The sequence below is a fragment of the Ctenopharyngodon idella genome, chromosome 19 (assembly GCF_019924925.1).
Source record: "Ctenopharyngodon idella isolate HZGC_01 chromosome 19, HZGC01, whole genome shotgun sequence".
Classification (NCBI taxonomy): Eukaryota; Metazoa; Chordata; class Actinopteri; order Cypriniformes; family Xenocyprididae; genus Ctenopharyngodon; species Ctenopharyngodon idella.
The window spans coordinates 19,419,403-19,436,629 of NC_067238.1; the positions used below are offsets into that span (position 1 = coordinate 19,419,403).

The 17,227-nt window shown below is 41.9% G+C and overlaps 1 protein-coding gene across 7 annotated transcripts in view; it reads right to left on the minus strand.

The window, feature by feature from the left end:
• Positions 1-17,227, minus strand: part of syngap1a (synaptic Ras GTPase activating protein 1a) — a 55,072-nt gene that overhangs the window by 27,187 nt on the left and 10,658 nt on the right. For 6 of the 7 annotated variants that reach the window (XM_051871898.1, XM_051871900.1, XM_051871896.1 and 3 more), the window contains exon 3: positions 12,278-12,383. In XM_051871898.1, the coding sequence (XP_051727858.1) occupies positions 12,278-12,383 (106 nt within the window). Of the gene's footprint in view, positions 1-9,890; positions 10,666-12,277; positions 12,384-17,227 lie in introns of those variants that run through there. The other variant, XM_051871902.1, reaches the window with a different exon arrangement.

Here is a 17,227-nt window from a genome sequence, read left to right on the forward strand (position 1 = left end):
TATAAACCCACACATTCACAGGCTCCACCCACACATATAATCCCAGCCTTTCACACAGTCTCCGCCCACTCTTATAGTCTCCACCAACACATAATCCTGATCATTCAGTCTCCACCCACATATATAATCCCACCCATTCACAGTCTCCACCCACATATATAAACCCACATATTCAGTCTCCACCAACACATAATCCTGATTATTCAGTCTCCGCCCACTAGTATAGTCTCCACCCACATTTAATCCGACCCTTTAAAGTCTCCGCCCACTAGTATAGTCTCCACCCACACATTTAATCCGACCCTTCACAGTCTCCACCCACTCTTATAGTCTCCACCCACATATATAATCCCACCTATTCACATAGTCTCCGCCCACTAGTATAGTCTCCACCCACACATATAATCCCACCCATTCACAGTCTCCACCCACATATATAAACCCACATATTCAGTCTCCACCAACACATAATCCTGATTATTCAAACAGTCTCCGCCCACTAGTATAGTCTCCACCCACATTTAATCTGACCCTTTAAAGTCTCCGCCCACTAGTATAGTCTCCACCCACACATATAATCCGACCCTTCACAGTCTCCACCCACTCTTATAGTCTCCACCCACATATATAATCCCACCTATTCACATAGTCTCCGCCCACTAGTATAGTCTCCACCCACACATTTAATCCGACCCTTTACAGTCTCCACCCTCTTATAGTCTCCACCCACATATATAATCCCACCTAACCCACCCATTCACATAGTCTCCGCCCATTTATATAGTCTCCACCCACATTTAATCCGACCCTTCACAGTCTCCACCCACTCTTATAGTCTCCACCCACATATATAATCCCACCTATTCACATAGTCTCCGCCCACTAGTATAGTCTTCATCCACACATATAATCCCAACCATTCACACAGTCTCCGCCCACTCATATAGTCTCCACCCACCCTGTGCTGTCTCTTAAGGCAAAACACTACAGATTTAACTAATAGATCTCACCATACTTTCCTAGTTAGTTAACTGACAGTACTTTAAGACACTTGTTTTGTATTAGACATTTTTATGAAATGTTTTGAATCCATTAGAAAATATGATCATCCTCATGGCCTTTAGAGCAGCTTTATGAGAATCTTTATGTTGTAATGATAATGTTTCTGATGAGTCCAATAAAGAAAGATCTTATTTAGCAGCACATTTGTATGTTACTGTTGAAACTGTAAGCTCCGACCTCATACGTCCACTGTAGTGTCCGTGAATCCGAACACACATCGAGTCGTTTATAAGAACGAACACCTTCTACTCTCAAGCTGTTTCATCTGTTTGCCTCTTATTACCCATTTAATGGGTTTTAAATATTTATTTACAATATGAGCTCGGAGACTAATAACTCCCCTCAGAATAACATCTTTAAGCTGTATCCAGGAGAGTTTCTGTGTCCAGGAGAGTTTAAAAGACTTCTATTCCTTAAAAATATACGATAGTTTTTTCTCACTCAGATGCTGTTCAGTGTTTAGCTGTAATGTCACACCACTTCACCTGACATCAGTCTTCTCAGCGTTGCTCTCTTAAGGTCTATAAACAGTTCTGAATGTGTCGTTTCTCAGTTGATTTGAACTCTCAAAGCGGGAGTGTTTAGGAGACATGTTCATAGGAAACAATCATTTTCAAGAGGTCTTAAATTCGAGCCGGAAAACAGGAATCACGACATGGCTTCAAAATACAATGATTTAATTGAATAATTGCGAGCACTGCACGTACATCTCAGAGCAGTTCACAATCAATGATTACCCATTAATCACAAATAATTTATCACTGATTGAATGAGCATTCAAATGTATTCAAATAAATTACATTTTTAAAAAGTGTGAAACTTTGATTAGTCATCAACATTTGTACTATTAAAAGATTTGAAACATAGGTAACACTTTAGACTTGATCCAGTAAGAAACCACATGGCAACCACCCAGAACACCCTAGCAACTGCATAGCAACACCCTGACAACCACTCCAGCATCATGGCAGTGAGTCAAACAACATTTTTTGCAGAACACATAGAAATCGAGTTATTATTGCGATCGTGTTTAACGTCACCCTTCCTTCCACCCGTTGACTTTGATCAGATGTTTGGTGCTGAATCAGGACAGCAGCCTGACAGCCTTTAATAATCCGTTACGAGTATATGACGTGCCTCTTCTTCCTCTCCGGGTTGGGTTCTGACGGCTGACGGGGCTCTTACAGGATTATGAGATTTGGGCAGGAATAGTTTTGGGAATATCAGTCGTGCTCCGCTGTGTGATCTATAAACACGAGCGTTAATCATCTGCGTCTGATCTCATTCCAGCCTGCATCAATTACACAATGACACTAAAAATACAACACAAACACCAAATCACAGAAAAACACAGAGATCAGTTAAAACATCACAGCAGATGATCACAGTCTTCTAAAGATCTCAATGAATCAACGCTCGCAGAAGCCCTTGTCAAAAAAAATTCAATTTTAATTTTTCTGGTATTCCGTATTAATGGCTAAATTAAATTTTAGTAATTAAAAAGCATGTTTAGCCAATTTAAATCATAAAACTTGTACAATTTAACAACAATTTGCTAGAATTACATTTTTAGGGCCCTGTGATATTTGTTTTAATTCTGTTTAAAGGGTTTAATGAAAAATCAAAAGCATGTTTAATCAATTAAATTCATAAAACATTTTAACTATTTACTATGAATTATTTATTAATTAATAATTTAATTAAGTATAATAATCAATTAATATTTCTTAATAATTTATTAATAACTTTTAATAAGTTATTTTTTTTTACAATAATAGTGTTAAAGTTAGTTTCATTGTGTTTTTTTCCTGTTCTCTGCCATTTGTATGCTGACTTAGTTTCCTAGCCTGCGTCTCAATTTGTGCATACTATATATCCTAAATAGTATGTGACATTAGTAATTTTCAATACTATATAGGGCAGATAGTGTGCACATTGGGATGCAGGGCTAGTGTGTGTCAGTTAGTCACTGATTTAGTTCACCTGTTGTTCATTTAGTTTCCTCACTTACCCCTGTGTATTTAGTTCTGTCTGTTCTTTGTTCCGTATCGTCTTTATGTAGAGTGTGTTCATGCTAATTTCTATTCTCCTGTGATCTCCTGTGTTTCGGTTTTCTTATTAAAGACTTTAAATCAGTGCTTCCTCATGTGCTTTGACTAGAACACACCAGAAACCTGACAGAACAGAAGAAAAAAATGGACTTGCCAGCCATCCAACTGCTTTGTTTACAGCAAGATCAGCAAACCCTCGAGGACCACACTAAAGGCTTTTTACAAATCGTGTGCCTCACTAATTTCCCGGATCACTCCCTGTGTGCGTTTTATCTAACCAGCTTGAACAAGCACACAAAGGCACGCTTGCCCAGTAATGTTCCTCAGGGGACATTTACTGAGTTTGTGGAGTGGGTGCTGGTGAACTGCGGGTCTGCGTTCACCATCTGCCCAGCTAAGAAGGACATCACCAGTCCCACTCCAGACCCAGAGCCCAGCAAGCCACCTCCCCGACCCTGTACTGAGCTTAAGGCAGAGCCTGAGTCAGATATGAGGACTGAGCCAACCATTGCCCTGGAGCCCGAGCCCCACAGTGAGCATGACAAAGTACCATCAAAGTACCGCGAGAGCAATTCAAAAGCATAAGGAGTCGTATGCTCTCCAAATGCTCTTGCTGTACTTTGATGTCATACGCTGATCGGTCTGCACAGCGCCAATGCATTTCGAGCAAGCCTGATGTTCCCTGATTCTCCCGTCCCTGCTATTCCTGCCCAGCTCCAAGTCTCCTGTGTCTCCAGAGATCCCAAAAAGCCTCCCTTTCCCAATTCCTCTTCCAAAGCCAGCCAGTCCGTCAGCCCCGCCTCTGCTGGTTCCCCTCAGCTCCTCCCTGGTTTACTCCACTATGCTGCATGGATGCTCCTTGGGTCTTCTGGTAACCAGCTCCGCCTAGTCAAAAGGATCCCCGGGCTCCTCCACCAGCCGTCGAGTCTATCGCTCCATCTTGGCTCTATGACCTGTCGGCTCCACCATGGCTCCTTCTTCCCTCGGCTCCACCTGGGACCTTCATCCTTATGGCTCCACTGGGCTCCGTCGTCCTGCCGGCTCCACCTTGGTCAGACATCACTCGGCCTTCAGCCCTTCGGCTGTCTTCTCTCCTGCTCTGCCTCCAGAGCCATCAATGTTGTGTGGGCTCGTCGGCTCTTCAGCTCCACCTGGGTCTCCACCTCCACTGGCTCTATCTGTCGTCCCCCTGGTTTCATCAGCCAAGTCTCCACCATGGCTGTTCCCTCCCTTGACTCCACGCTGGGCCATTGTCCTGGCTGTACTCTGGGTCCTTCTTCTGTTTCCTGCCCTTTCCCTGCTCTATGTCCTCCTCCAGAGACCATACTCTGCCTCCTCCATTGGACTATTGCTACGGTGCGAAGATGCGCCTTCCTGGGGGGTTGATGCGTAACAGTTATGTTTAGTTTCATTGTGTTTTGGGTTTGTTTTGTTCCTGTTCGCTGCCATTTGTATGTTGACCTAGTTTCCTAGTGTGTGCCAGTCACTAATTTACTTCACCTGTTGTTCAGTTTCCTCGTTTACCTCTGTGCATTTAAACTCTGAGTTCTGTCTGTTCTTTGTTCCGTGTTGTCTTTATGTAGAGTGTGTTCATGATTATTTGTATTCTCCTGTGTTTTGGTTTTATTATCAAAAATGTTCCTCCCTAAATTTCTCATGACTTTAACGCAAGCTTGTTTTGTAATTCTTATTACATTCACTACAGGTGGTACAACAGGAAGCATAAATACTTTAATTTAAATAACATATTATTATGAGCTTATTCTAATAAAAAATGTGCCATTATGAGCCCAGATGAGATTAATTTGGACTGAAATTCTTGACTTGTTCTCTTGAGATTAACCTGTGAGTGACTTCTTGTTGCTAGGGAGTTCAGGGTCGTTGCCAGGGTGTTGCTAAGCAGTTGCTACACCGGTGCATCTGTGGGATTTTTCTGGTGAAAATGCTGCATCTGATCACTTGGTAATAGAAATACTTAGAGTTGGAGATTTAGTAGTAGTGATGCTGGACTTAGTAATCAGCACTAATAAACTGTAAAGTTTCCGCTCACACTCTCTTAGTCCTTCTGTTTCTTGAAGTTTTGTTCTGAATCCGAGGTCTTTGTTTGGTCGTCATGGAAACTGCCTCAGTTTAAGCAAAAAAGACACACGGAGCTCAGCACACGTAAAGCACACACAACCGCACACGGCAGCTTTACGGATACAATGGCAGAAAGACTTTAATTAGTCATAAAATCACAGATTGTAAATTACACTTTCAATTCGCCCGAGTGCAATCGGGTCGCGCACGAAACACACACACAAACACACCCACACACACCGAACGCCATTCTAGATGTTAATGCAATGTCAGGCTGAAGTGTGTGTGTGTGTGTGTGTGGGTGGGAAGCGCTGAGAGCGTCGCTGATACATGTATCACACACACACACACACACACAGATCTGATGCTTGAGGAAGGGTCTCTGTGTGGGCGGGTTTGAGCAGCAGCATCTCCGTGCAGAGAAAACATCCCTCACGCTCACAGAACATTAGCCTCAGTCCATGTGTTCAATTCACAAACATCATCAACAACCAGCTCCATTAAAAGCAGTAACGAACTCTGTCATTATTTACTCACCCTCATGATGGTCCAAATACTGTTCCCATGCAGGGTTATTATCGTTACCCAAAACCAATACTGTTAAAAACATTCTTGTTAATTGAAACAAAGCTGAAATCAAATAAACATATTAGATGAAAATGTAAACAGCATTGCCTTGGCAAAGTTGAAGCAATAAAATTAATTGGAAAATGGAAATAAAAAAGTAAATAGTAATATAAAACAATAAGAAAAAGAAAAAAAGAAAAGCAAAATGACTAAAAATTAAACCAAAATGAAAACTGAAAATATAAAAATAAAAGTTTGCATGGAACGCAAGTTAATCATTTTTGATGGGCATCATAAAAATACTTTGGTACACTTTACTTGAAACCAGTAAATAACACATTAATTATGCCTTGTAATGCATGCATTTGTATGAATAATTGTTACCACAGTTCTGTCTTGACAACTCTCGGAAGGAGTTTTAGGCAGGTAATAGATACGAGTATGTTTGGTCTTGGCGGAATAGCTGCTGCTGTTGATTATTGCCGCTGCATTTGATTATTGCTGCTGCTGTTTTTGCTGCTACTGCTGTTTATTATTGTTGCTGCTGCTGCTATTGCTGCTGTTGATTATTGCTGCTGCAGTTATTGTTGCTGCGGTTGTTGCTGCTGCGTTTGATTATTGCTGCTGCTGTTGTTTGATTATTGCTGCCGCTGTTGGTTACTGTTGCTGCGGTTATTGCTGCTGCTGCTGTTGATTATTGCTGCTGCGTTTGATTATTGCTGCTGCTGCTGTTATTGCTGATTATTGCTGCTGCTGCAGAGCAAGTACAGGATTTGCTACTGCCAATACATTCACAACACGCTGCTGTGAGCAAATAAGACATGCTGCTGCTGTACAATATTGCTTACATTAATTACCCATAGCAGATCTATACAGGTGGAGCTGGGGAAGGTGAAAGGTTTCTGAAAGCATGCTGCAACTGCTACAGCAAGTATTTGAAGTTTGAGCAGCGAGCTCATTGGCTGCTGATATAGCAGGAACCAATCAGCTGTGCCCAATAGAGAATGATGTGATTACAAGCAGACTGAGTTAAGGACCTATCAGCCTGCGCCATCTAGAGTTTCATGTCTGAACTTTGTATTTATAATGCATTATAGCACGCATTTATTCAATGTTACACCTTTAGAAAGTATAATGAATTAAAACACATGATAAACAATCAATGTCATATCAAATATAACAAGGAATATGCAAATATTGTAATGCATTTTTATTATGTACTGTAATGCATGTTAACTATGATTATTCATGAAGAGATATAATGCATTAATGAATACCTTTACACTGCATTAGACAAAGGTTTCAAGTAAAGTGTTTCCAATAGTTTTAATTGAAATTCTGAAGTCTGAAATCATATGATGATGCTTTGCTTGACATTTATGTATTTGTCAGATGCTTTTATCTAAAGTGACTTAAGTCTATATATGGTGTATAACATATTATCATGAGTTCCCTGGATATCAAACCCACGACCTTGGCAAAATATAGGTGGTTATACTTAATGACAATCTTTCCTCATATGAAATATGAATGTTCAGCATCATGATGTTTGTTTGCGAGACTCTAGAGAACGAATGACTTTTCATATTTGATTTGGTGAGAGTAAATAGTCACTTACATTTCACACAAAGCATCACATGGCTTTAGAAGACTGGGAATGAGTTATTTGAACTGTTGTTGTGCTGCTGTTTGTCCTTATTAGACATGATGGTGGAAAATGAGGACAGAATGTGATGAACTGTTCCTTTAAGCTGACAGCTGATCTACAGCCAGTAAAGATCATATATGAATAATATATCAGACATCTGTGTGGATCTCTGCTGGAGGAGATCACATCACATCCTCCTCTGCAGAATCAACCTAAACCTAAATATAGAAATTTTGGATCAAAATGGATTCATTACCTGTACTTCACATCTGGCTTTACTGTACGTGTGTGCCAGCGACGCTAGCGGCTGTGAAATGATCAGATGCTGGTTTATACTCTCATACGCTGACTGAACAAACACCTGCAGAAACCTTTTATAAACTACCACAGCATGCAGCACTTTTTTTTGCATTATATATATTTATATTTTTGCACAATAAGAATTCAATTTAATGCATTAAATATTTTGAGTAAATTCAATTCTTTGCATTATACAGTATATTTTATATTTTTTGCTTTAGATTTTTTGCACTATAAGAATTCAATTTAATGCATTGTATTTTTTGCAGTAAATTTAATTCTTTGCATTATACGGTATATTAGATATTTTTGCACTATAAGAAGTTTAATGCATCATTCAGTTTAATGCGGTATACTTGAATTCTTTGCATCATATATTTGCATGATATATTATATATTTTTGCACTATAAGAATTCAATTTAACATGCTATATTTGCACTAAATTGAATCCTTTGTATTATATTTTTGCATTATAAGAATTCAATTTAATGCATTATATGCTCTGCATTAAATTTAATTCCCTGAATTATAGAACCCTTGCATAAAAAGGCTAAGATAATACTGAGAAAAATGAAATCTGATATTGCCTGCTTCATTAGACTGATCTGATCAAATAAATAAAAACTGATGGCTCACTGATGTACGGTGCACCCGCACTAAATGCACTAACTGTCTTGGGACTCTGAGTTTAATAGCGACTGATCCATCAGCTCAGCTCAGATATCATAGGCAGGCGAAGCCTGTAAAACACACCGAATCAATGAGACGAGCAGCTGCAGTCACTGAGATCTACAGCTACAGAAACACCAGAGATATGAATTAAATATAGCACTGAAAATGATGTGATTTAAACACTAAATTCCCTTTTAAAGCCATTGATTTCCGCTCTGCATTTCTTTCTCATCTTGTTTGCATGAAGTTCAGCATTTCTCAACTTTCTGATGTTCTCAACTGTCAATCCCACAATCCCCCACAGGAGGCTGGCGCTTACAAAGAACGAATGAAAAACAGCTTGGCGACGCACAAATGCTCAGGTTAGATGCATGTCAACGCACAACCTCTGACCTACGACCTCTGGCTTATGATCCGATCCTGCAACGATTCCTCAGATCATGTGTGTTTCTGAGTCGAGATCAGATGCAACATTTCCCCTGCTGCAACTGAAAACAGATGACCAGAACATTTACAGTCCAGACTGACCAGAACACCCTAGCAACAGCATAGCAGCGACCTGGCAACCAATCACAATCATGCCAGTGAGTTTTTGTGTAATAGAGTTGTTTGTGAACGTAAACGGTCTGCAAAGATGAAAGTGCTCAACAAATAAAGGTCAAAAGCGATTTTAAACTGCCACAATGAGTCGTCAGTAATCCCAGTCTCATTTCCTGTTACATACCTACATAACAATGTCACTAATTTGCATAATGCTCTTTATTGGCTGAGCAGCGTCTCTTTGCTCCGCCCTCAATCACTGTAGTTGTATCTGAGACTGGAAGAGTTTGGTTCGTGTTGTTCATCGAGAAGACGCTGTTTTCTGCTGCCAAAGCAAATCCACTTTGATGAGATTGATACGGTAAAACCGACGCCAAATTCAGATATGATAATGAGAGTTTGGTTTCCGACCAATCACAGCAGACTGGGACGGCTGACCAATCAGAGCAGAGCAGCTCTCAGAAAGGCGGGGTTTAGAGAGACCGAATCTTTGAACGAAGCGTTTCAGACACTGAGAGAAAAGAGCTGATGCTGCAGTGGATATTATGAGGAAATTAAAGTGTTTTTGACCTTGGATGAATGTGAACCTGTTGTAGGGGACGACAAAAAAGTGTGCAGATTCTGTGTGGGCCGTCGTAAAACTGTTTTCGGCAGCGATCCGCAAGCTGGGAATCGAAGAATAGCAAACGTAGTATGCAGTATGCATATCATCTAAATCTTTCTAGTGTACTGACTATTTTTATAAAATAGTATGTGTGAAACAGGATGCACACTATACAGTGCACACTGCAGAAATAGTACACTACAGTGAACACACACTGCATGAATGTTCACAGCCCAGATCACCTGAGGTGAGACAGCTCATATATAACATTCATTATGAACTTACACCCTGACAGAAAACATCACACCGTCATTTCTACTTCTGATTATTGGTCAGTACAGTTTGAAGGTCCCTGCAGTGACTTACCGAAGAAGAGAGACAGGAGGCGTCAGGCCTCAGCGCGTCTGTCTCTCTGTCTGTCTGTCCAGTCCAGTAACTCGCATTGAATATGTTCAGTCAAACTGTCCCTCCGTCATCTGTCATTCTCACTGTCCTCAGATCAGTTCTGGACAATCACTGTCCAATTCTGTCACACATGAAGGGTCCTCACAGGAGCCAGTGATGCAGTGAAGTTTGCAGCTTCTGTGGACATGTGCAGTGCTCTTCATCATCTTCATCATTGGCTTATTGAAAAGGCAATTCGTTCCGTCTGAACATCATCAATATTTCATGCATAACCCGCGCGCAATTAGTCCACCCACTCCAGACTCCAGTGGAGCTCCGCGTCCTGCAGCGGCTGTTCCTCTGTCTTCAGTCCGGCTGTCGCTGCACTCTGCTCGGCCTGCGCTCGCTCGAGTCTCCGCCGTTTCCAGGGTAACGCGCAGAATCCCGCCGGCGCTCATCGTTCGCTCCGCGGCGAATGCGACAGAAGCGCGCGCGGCGGGTTCGTCATGTCGCCGATGGTGTTAATGTGCGCGCGATCACTCGCGATCTTCATCCCGTTACTCCCGCAGCATCGTCTTCATCGAAAATAAATGTGATGTATTCAGCGCGACGGTTAGACGCGGAGCGCGCGAGTCAGGAATGATCCTGCGTGGGCGGACCGCGCGCGCATCATCCTCCTCATCTTCATCTTCATCTCACACTGGCAGAAGAAATCATGCAGCCCTACAGCGCGTGTCTGACAGACTGAAGCAGAGATCTGCTACTACCCCTACACATGCGCGCGCACACACACACACACACACACACACCTCTAATAACGGTAGAGCACTGTTTAAATTTGAACGTCATTAACACACAACCTTGATTAACTAAACGTTAAACAATTAAAACTTCAACAACTGACAGGTTCTTTGGGTCTGTCAGGCGCTCTTCATACAGAACGACCCGGGTTCGATTCCCGCGCCGGACGTGATCAATTGATCTTTATTAATTAAGCAGGTAAAATAAGCTCAAGGACATGTCAGATTAACTAATATTAAACAACTGACAAGTTCTTAGTACGTATTAACCATCTGTGAGGAAGAGCGGTGGGAGTGGCACGCTCTTCATACAGACCGACCCGGGTTCGATTCCCGCTCTGGACGAGATCGACTGGCCTTTTTTAATTGTTGAGGTAAAATAAACTCAGATGTATTAGTGATGTTACTGACTGCATTAGATTCACTTCAACAGCTGTTCTTGCACATTCAGTGACTAACAAAGTTAAAGTCGCCAAGAAATCGTTACTCCTAAAGAAAACGTGAAATGATCCATGCTGTCAGATCCATTCTGTAAGTGCTTCACAAAATAACGCTCCTTTAAATCAGTAATGAAAAGGAAAATCGAATTTGACAGAATAATTTTTCTGTATGTATTTTTTTTTAAATCAGTGAAACAGAAAAGGACCATCAATATTGTGTATAACACACTCACACTAGAGAGCTGAACGCGGGTCACACACCCACTCGGAGCGCTGCGCTCAGGATGGTTCAGTCCACAGCCGCGATACACAACACAACACGGAGCAAACCAACCGGCTCACCGTGGGGGAGCTGGCTGGTGGCACAACGACTTACAGTTTCCATGACAACACAAGCCTTCAATCTGTGGATGGCCGTCCTCCATATTAAATAAGAACGAGTATAAAGCAAAAGGAAAAATAAAGAGAGAGAGTGAAAGATGGTCGGCCAAAGTGCTTTTGCTCCCCCGAGCCATCGGTTAACACACAGCTACAGCGATCTGTAATTATTGTCATGGTTACCAGCAGAATAGCTCTGTGTGTGTGTGTGTGTGTGTGTGTGTAATTCAGCTCCTGAAATACAATCACATGTATCAGTGTTAATTACAGGCAGCATTCATAATAATATACAGTAAGACAGTGTGTGTGTGGGAGAGAGTTTTTCTATATGTTTATGTGTAAATATGTGTGTTTAGGTATGAGTATAAATATAGTGTAATGATGAATATGTAAATGAGGCACCAAGAACTCCTGCTGTGGATGAACAGGCTTGTATTCACACATAAAGTGCACATGTATATTTCTGTACATTTGGATCCACACTGAAACGTGCAACAACATCAACATACTGACAGCATCTAATGTAAATCCTTTAATATACGAAGACGTGCAAATGTTTACGAATCCTTTAAAATTAATGGAATATTAAATTCACAGACATTTGCAATGCATACTAGATTAAGGGAACATCAAGAGCTATAATTATATTGATAAAGGCATGCTATTTATTGAAAAATATTATGTGAAACATTAACTATAACTGTAAAGATTTAATACTGTAAAGTGTGTGTGTGTGTGTGTGTGTGTGTACCTGACTCAGGATGCGGTCTGCTATCTGCAGGTACGCTGACGGTCCTGCGCAGCAGTTTGTGTCGGTGAGAGACGGGACGGTGATCATTCATCAGCAATGGATGAACCTGACAACACACACACACACACACACACACACACACACATTTATCATACATCACATCTCATCAATCTATAATATTGACAGTAATAATAATAATAATGTGATCAGTGTTCTTTCATTTTGATTATTGCTTACTACATCAATACTAGTTTAACTGCATTTTATTTCAGTAGTGATGATCAAATACACCCTTTTCTGAAGAATCGATTTATTCAGATCCTGCATTTCAATGAACCATTTAAAAAAAAACATCCACCAGTTCATCACTTAACAGTGTTTTTTCATTAAGTAAAATTAAGTCTTACTAGTGACAGAATTAGACAGGAAAAATTGCAGATTTACGTTTAGTTTTACACATATAGCAGATGCTTTTATCCAAGTTCATGCCCGGGAATCGAACCCATGACCTACTGATCTACTGGTTGAGTAAATAATGATATTTGCTAGATTTGACTGTGTGTTGTATATATTCATCACCAAGCATTCAAATATACACACATATACATATATAAAATTTGTACCTGTCAGGGAATGGCTGTAATGATGCACACGAAGGAGTACAGCAACAAAAACTGAACACTCAGGAAAAGAACGCAACATAACCACATTAACTTAGACGATACCGGGAGTGGAATCAAGGTAAAAACGGAACTAAAATGGACTATACGTGACAGTACCAGACATATTACATATTTCTTCATTTGTGAAAAATACTACAATAGGATTACATAATCAAGAAGTTGCCATCTAACACGAGAATGAACCTCATTGGTTCTTGCTGAAGCTCAAACGTGCTGCGTAACACAAGATTGAACCTCATTGGTTCTTGAGGAAGCTCAAACGTGCTGCATAACACAAGATTGAACCTCATTGGTTCTTGCTGAAGCTCAAACGTGCTGCGTAACACGAGAATGAACCTCATTGGTTCTTGAAGAAGCTCAAACGTGCTACGTAACACGAGATTGAACCTCATTGGTTCTTGAAGAAGCTCAAACGTGCTGCGTAACACGAGATTGAACCTCATTGGCTCTTGCTGAAGCTCAAACGTGCTGCGTAACACGAGAATGAACCTCATTGGTTCTTGCTGAAGCTCAAACGTGCTGCGTAACACGAGAATGAACCTCATTGGTTCTTGCTGAAGCTCAAACGTGCTGCGTAACACAAGATTGAACCTCATTGGTTCTTGAGGAAGCTCAAACGTGCTGCATAACACAAGATTGAACCTCATTGGTTCTTGCTGAAGCTCAAACGTGCTGCGTAACACGAGAATGAACCTCATTGGTTCTTGAAGAAGCTCAAACGTGCTACGTAACACGAGATTGAACCTCATTGGTTCTTGAAGAAGCTCAAACGTGCTGCGTAACACGAGATTGAACCTCATTGGCTCTTGCTGAAGCTCAAACGTGCTGCGTAACACGAGAATGAACCTCATTGGTTCTTGAAGAAGCTCAAACGTGCTGCGTAACACGAGATTGAACCTCATTGGCTCTTGCTGAAGCTCAAACGTGCTGCGTAACACGAGATTGAACCTCATTGGCTCTTGCTGAAGCTCAAACATGCTGCGTGACACAAGATTGAACCTCATTGGTTCTTGCTGAAGCTCAAACGTGCTGCGTAACACGAGAATGAACCTCATTGGTTCTTGAGGAAGCTCAAACGTGCTGCGTAACACGAGATTGAACCTCATTGGTTCTTGCTGAAGCTCAAACGTGCTGCGTAACACGAGAATGAACCTCATTGGTTCTTGAAGAAGCTCAAACGTGCTGCGTAACACGAGAATGAACCTCATTGGTTCTTGAGGAAGCTCAAACGTGCTGCGTAACACAAGATTGAACCTCATTGGTTCTTGCTGAAGCTCAAACGTGCTGCGTAACACGAGAATGAACCTCATTGGTTCTTGAGGAAGCTCAAACGTGCTGCGTAACACGAGATTGAACCTCATTGGTTCTTGCTGAAGCTCAAACGTGCTGCGTAACACGAGAATGAACCTCATTGGTTCTTGAAGAAGCTCAAACGTGCTGCGTAACACGAGAATGAACCTCATTGGTTCTTGAGGAAGCTCAAACGTGCTGCGTAACACGAGATTGAACCTCATTGGTTCTTGAAGAAGCTCAAATGTGCTGCGTAACACGAGATTGAACCTCATTGGTTCTTGAAGAAGCTCAAACGTGCTGCGTAACACGAGAATGAACCTCATTGGTTCTTGAAGAAGCTCAAACGTGCTGCGTAACACGAGATTGAACCTCATTGGTTCTTGAAGAAGCTCAAACATGCTGCGTAACACGAGATTGAACCTCATTGGTTCTTGAAGAAGCTCAAACGTGCTGCGTAACACGAGATTGAACCTCATTGGTTCTTGAAGAAGCTCAAATGTGCTGCGTAACACGAGATTGAACCTCATTGGTTCTTGAAGAAGCTCAAATGTGCTGCGTAACACGAGATTGAACCTCATTGGTTCTTGAAGAAGCTCAAATGTGCTGCGTAACACGAGATTGAACCTCATTGGTTCTTGAAGAAGCTCAAATGTGCTGCGTAACACGAGATTGAACCTCATTGGTTCTTGAAGAAGCTCAAACATGCTGCGTAACACGAGATTGAACCTCATTGGTTCTTGAAGAAGCTCAAACATGCTGCGTAACACGAGATTGAACCTCATTGGTTCTTGAAGAAGCTCAAATGTGCTGCGTAACACGAGATTGAACCTCATTGGTTCTTGCTGAAGCTCAAATGTGCTGCGTAACACGAGAATGAACCTCATTGGTTCTTGCTGAAGCTCAAACATGCTGCGTAACACGAGATTGAACCTCATTGGTTCTTGAAGAAGCTCAAATGTGCTGCGTAACACAAGATTGAACCTCATTGGTTCTTGCTGAAGCTCAAACATGCTGCGTAACATGAGAATGAACCTCATTGGTTCTTGAAGAAGCTCAAATGTGCTGCGTAACACGAGATTGAACCTCATTGGTTCTTGAAGAAGCTCAAACGTGCTGCGTAACACAAGATTGAACCTCATTGGTTCTTGCTGAAGCTCAAACATGCTGCGTAACACGAGATTGAACCTCATTGGTTCTTGCTGAAGCTCAAACATGCTGCGTAACACAAGATTGAACCTCATTGGTTCTTGAGGAAGCTCAAACGTGCTGCGTAACACGAGATTGAACCTCATTGGTTCTTGAGGACGCTCAAACGTGCTGCGTAACACGAGAATGAACCTCATTGGTTCTTGCTGAAGCTCAAACGTGCTGCATAACACGAGATTGAACCTCATTGGTTCTTGCTGAAGCTCAAACGTGCTGCGTAACACGAGAATGAACCTCATTGGTTCTTGCTGAAGCTCAAACGTGCTGCGTAACACAAGATTGAACCTCATTGGTTCTTGAGGAAGCTCAAACGTGCTGCGTAACACAAGATTGAACCTCATTGGTTCTTGCTGAAGCTCAAACATGCTGCGTAACACGAAATTGAACCTCATTGGTTCTTGAAGAAGCTCAAACGTGCTGCGTAACACAAGATTGAACCTCATTGGCTCTTGCTGAAGCTCAAACGTGCTGCGTAACACGAGATTGAACCTCATTGGTGCTGTGTAACACGAGAATGAACCTCATTGGTTCTTGCTCAAACGTGCTGCGTAACACGAGAATGAACCTCATTGGTTCTTGCTGAAGCTCAAACGTGCTGCGTAACACGAGAATGAACGTCATTGGTTCTTGATGAAGCTCAAACGTGCTGCGTAACGAGAATGAACCTCATTGGTTCTCGCTGAAGCTCAAACGTGCTGCGTAACACGAGAATGAACCTCATTGGTTCTTGCTGAAGCTCAAACGTGCTGCGTAACACGAGAATGAACCTCATTGGTTCTTGAAGAAGCTCAAACGTGCTGCGTAACACAAGATTGAACCTCATTGATGCTGCGTAACACGAGAATGAACCTCATTGGTTCTTGATGAAGCTCAAACGTGCTGCGTAACACGAGAATGAACCTCATTGGTTCTTGCTGAAGCTCAAACGTGCTGCGTAACACGAGAATGAACCTCATTGGTTCTTGAAGAAGCTCAAACGTGCTGCGTAACACAAGATTGAACCTCATTGATGCTGCGTAACACGAGAATGAACCTCATTGGTTCTTGCTGAAGCTCAAACGTGCTGCGTAACACAAGATTGAACCTCATTGGTTCTTGAGGAAGCTCAAACGTGCTGCGTAACACAAGATTGAACCTCATTGGTTCTTGCTGAAGCTCAAACATGCTGCGTAACACGAGAATGAACCTCATTGGTTCTTGAAGAAGCTCAAACGTGCTGCGTAACACGAGATTGAACCTCATTGGTTCTTGCTGAAGCTCAAACGTGCTGCGTAACACGAGATTGAACCTCATTGGTTCTTGAAGAAGCTCAAATGTGCCGCGTAACACGAGAATGAACCTCATTGGTTCTCGCTGAAGCTCAAACGCGCCGCGTAACACGAGATTGAACCTCATTGGTTCTTGCTGAAGCTCAAACGTGCTGCGTAACACAAGATTGAACCTCATTGGTTCTTGAAGAAGCTCAAACGTGCTGCGTAACACGAGATTGAACCTCATTGGTTCTTGCTGAAGCTCAAACGTGCTGCGTAACACAAGATTGAACCTCATTGGTTCTTGAAGAAGCTCAAACGTGCTGCGTAACACGAGAATGAACCTCATTGGTTCTCGCTGAAGCTCAAACGCGCCGCGTAACACGAGATTGAACCTCATTGGTTCTTGCTGAAGCTCAAACGTGCTGCGTAACACAAGATTGAACCTCATTGGTTCTTGAAGAAGCTCAAACGTGCTGCGTAACACGAGATTGAACCTCATTGGTTCTCGCTGAAGC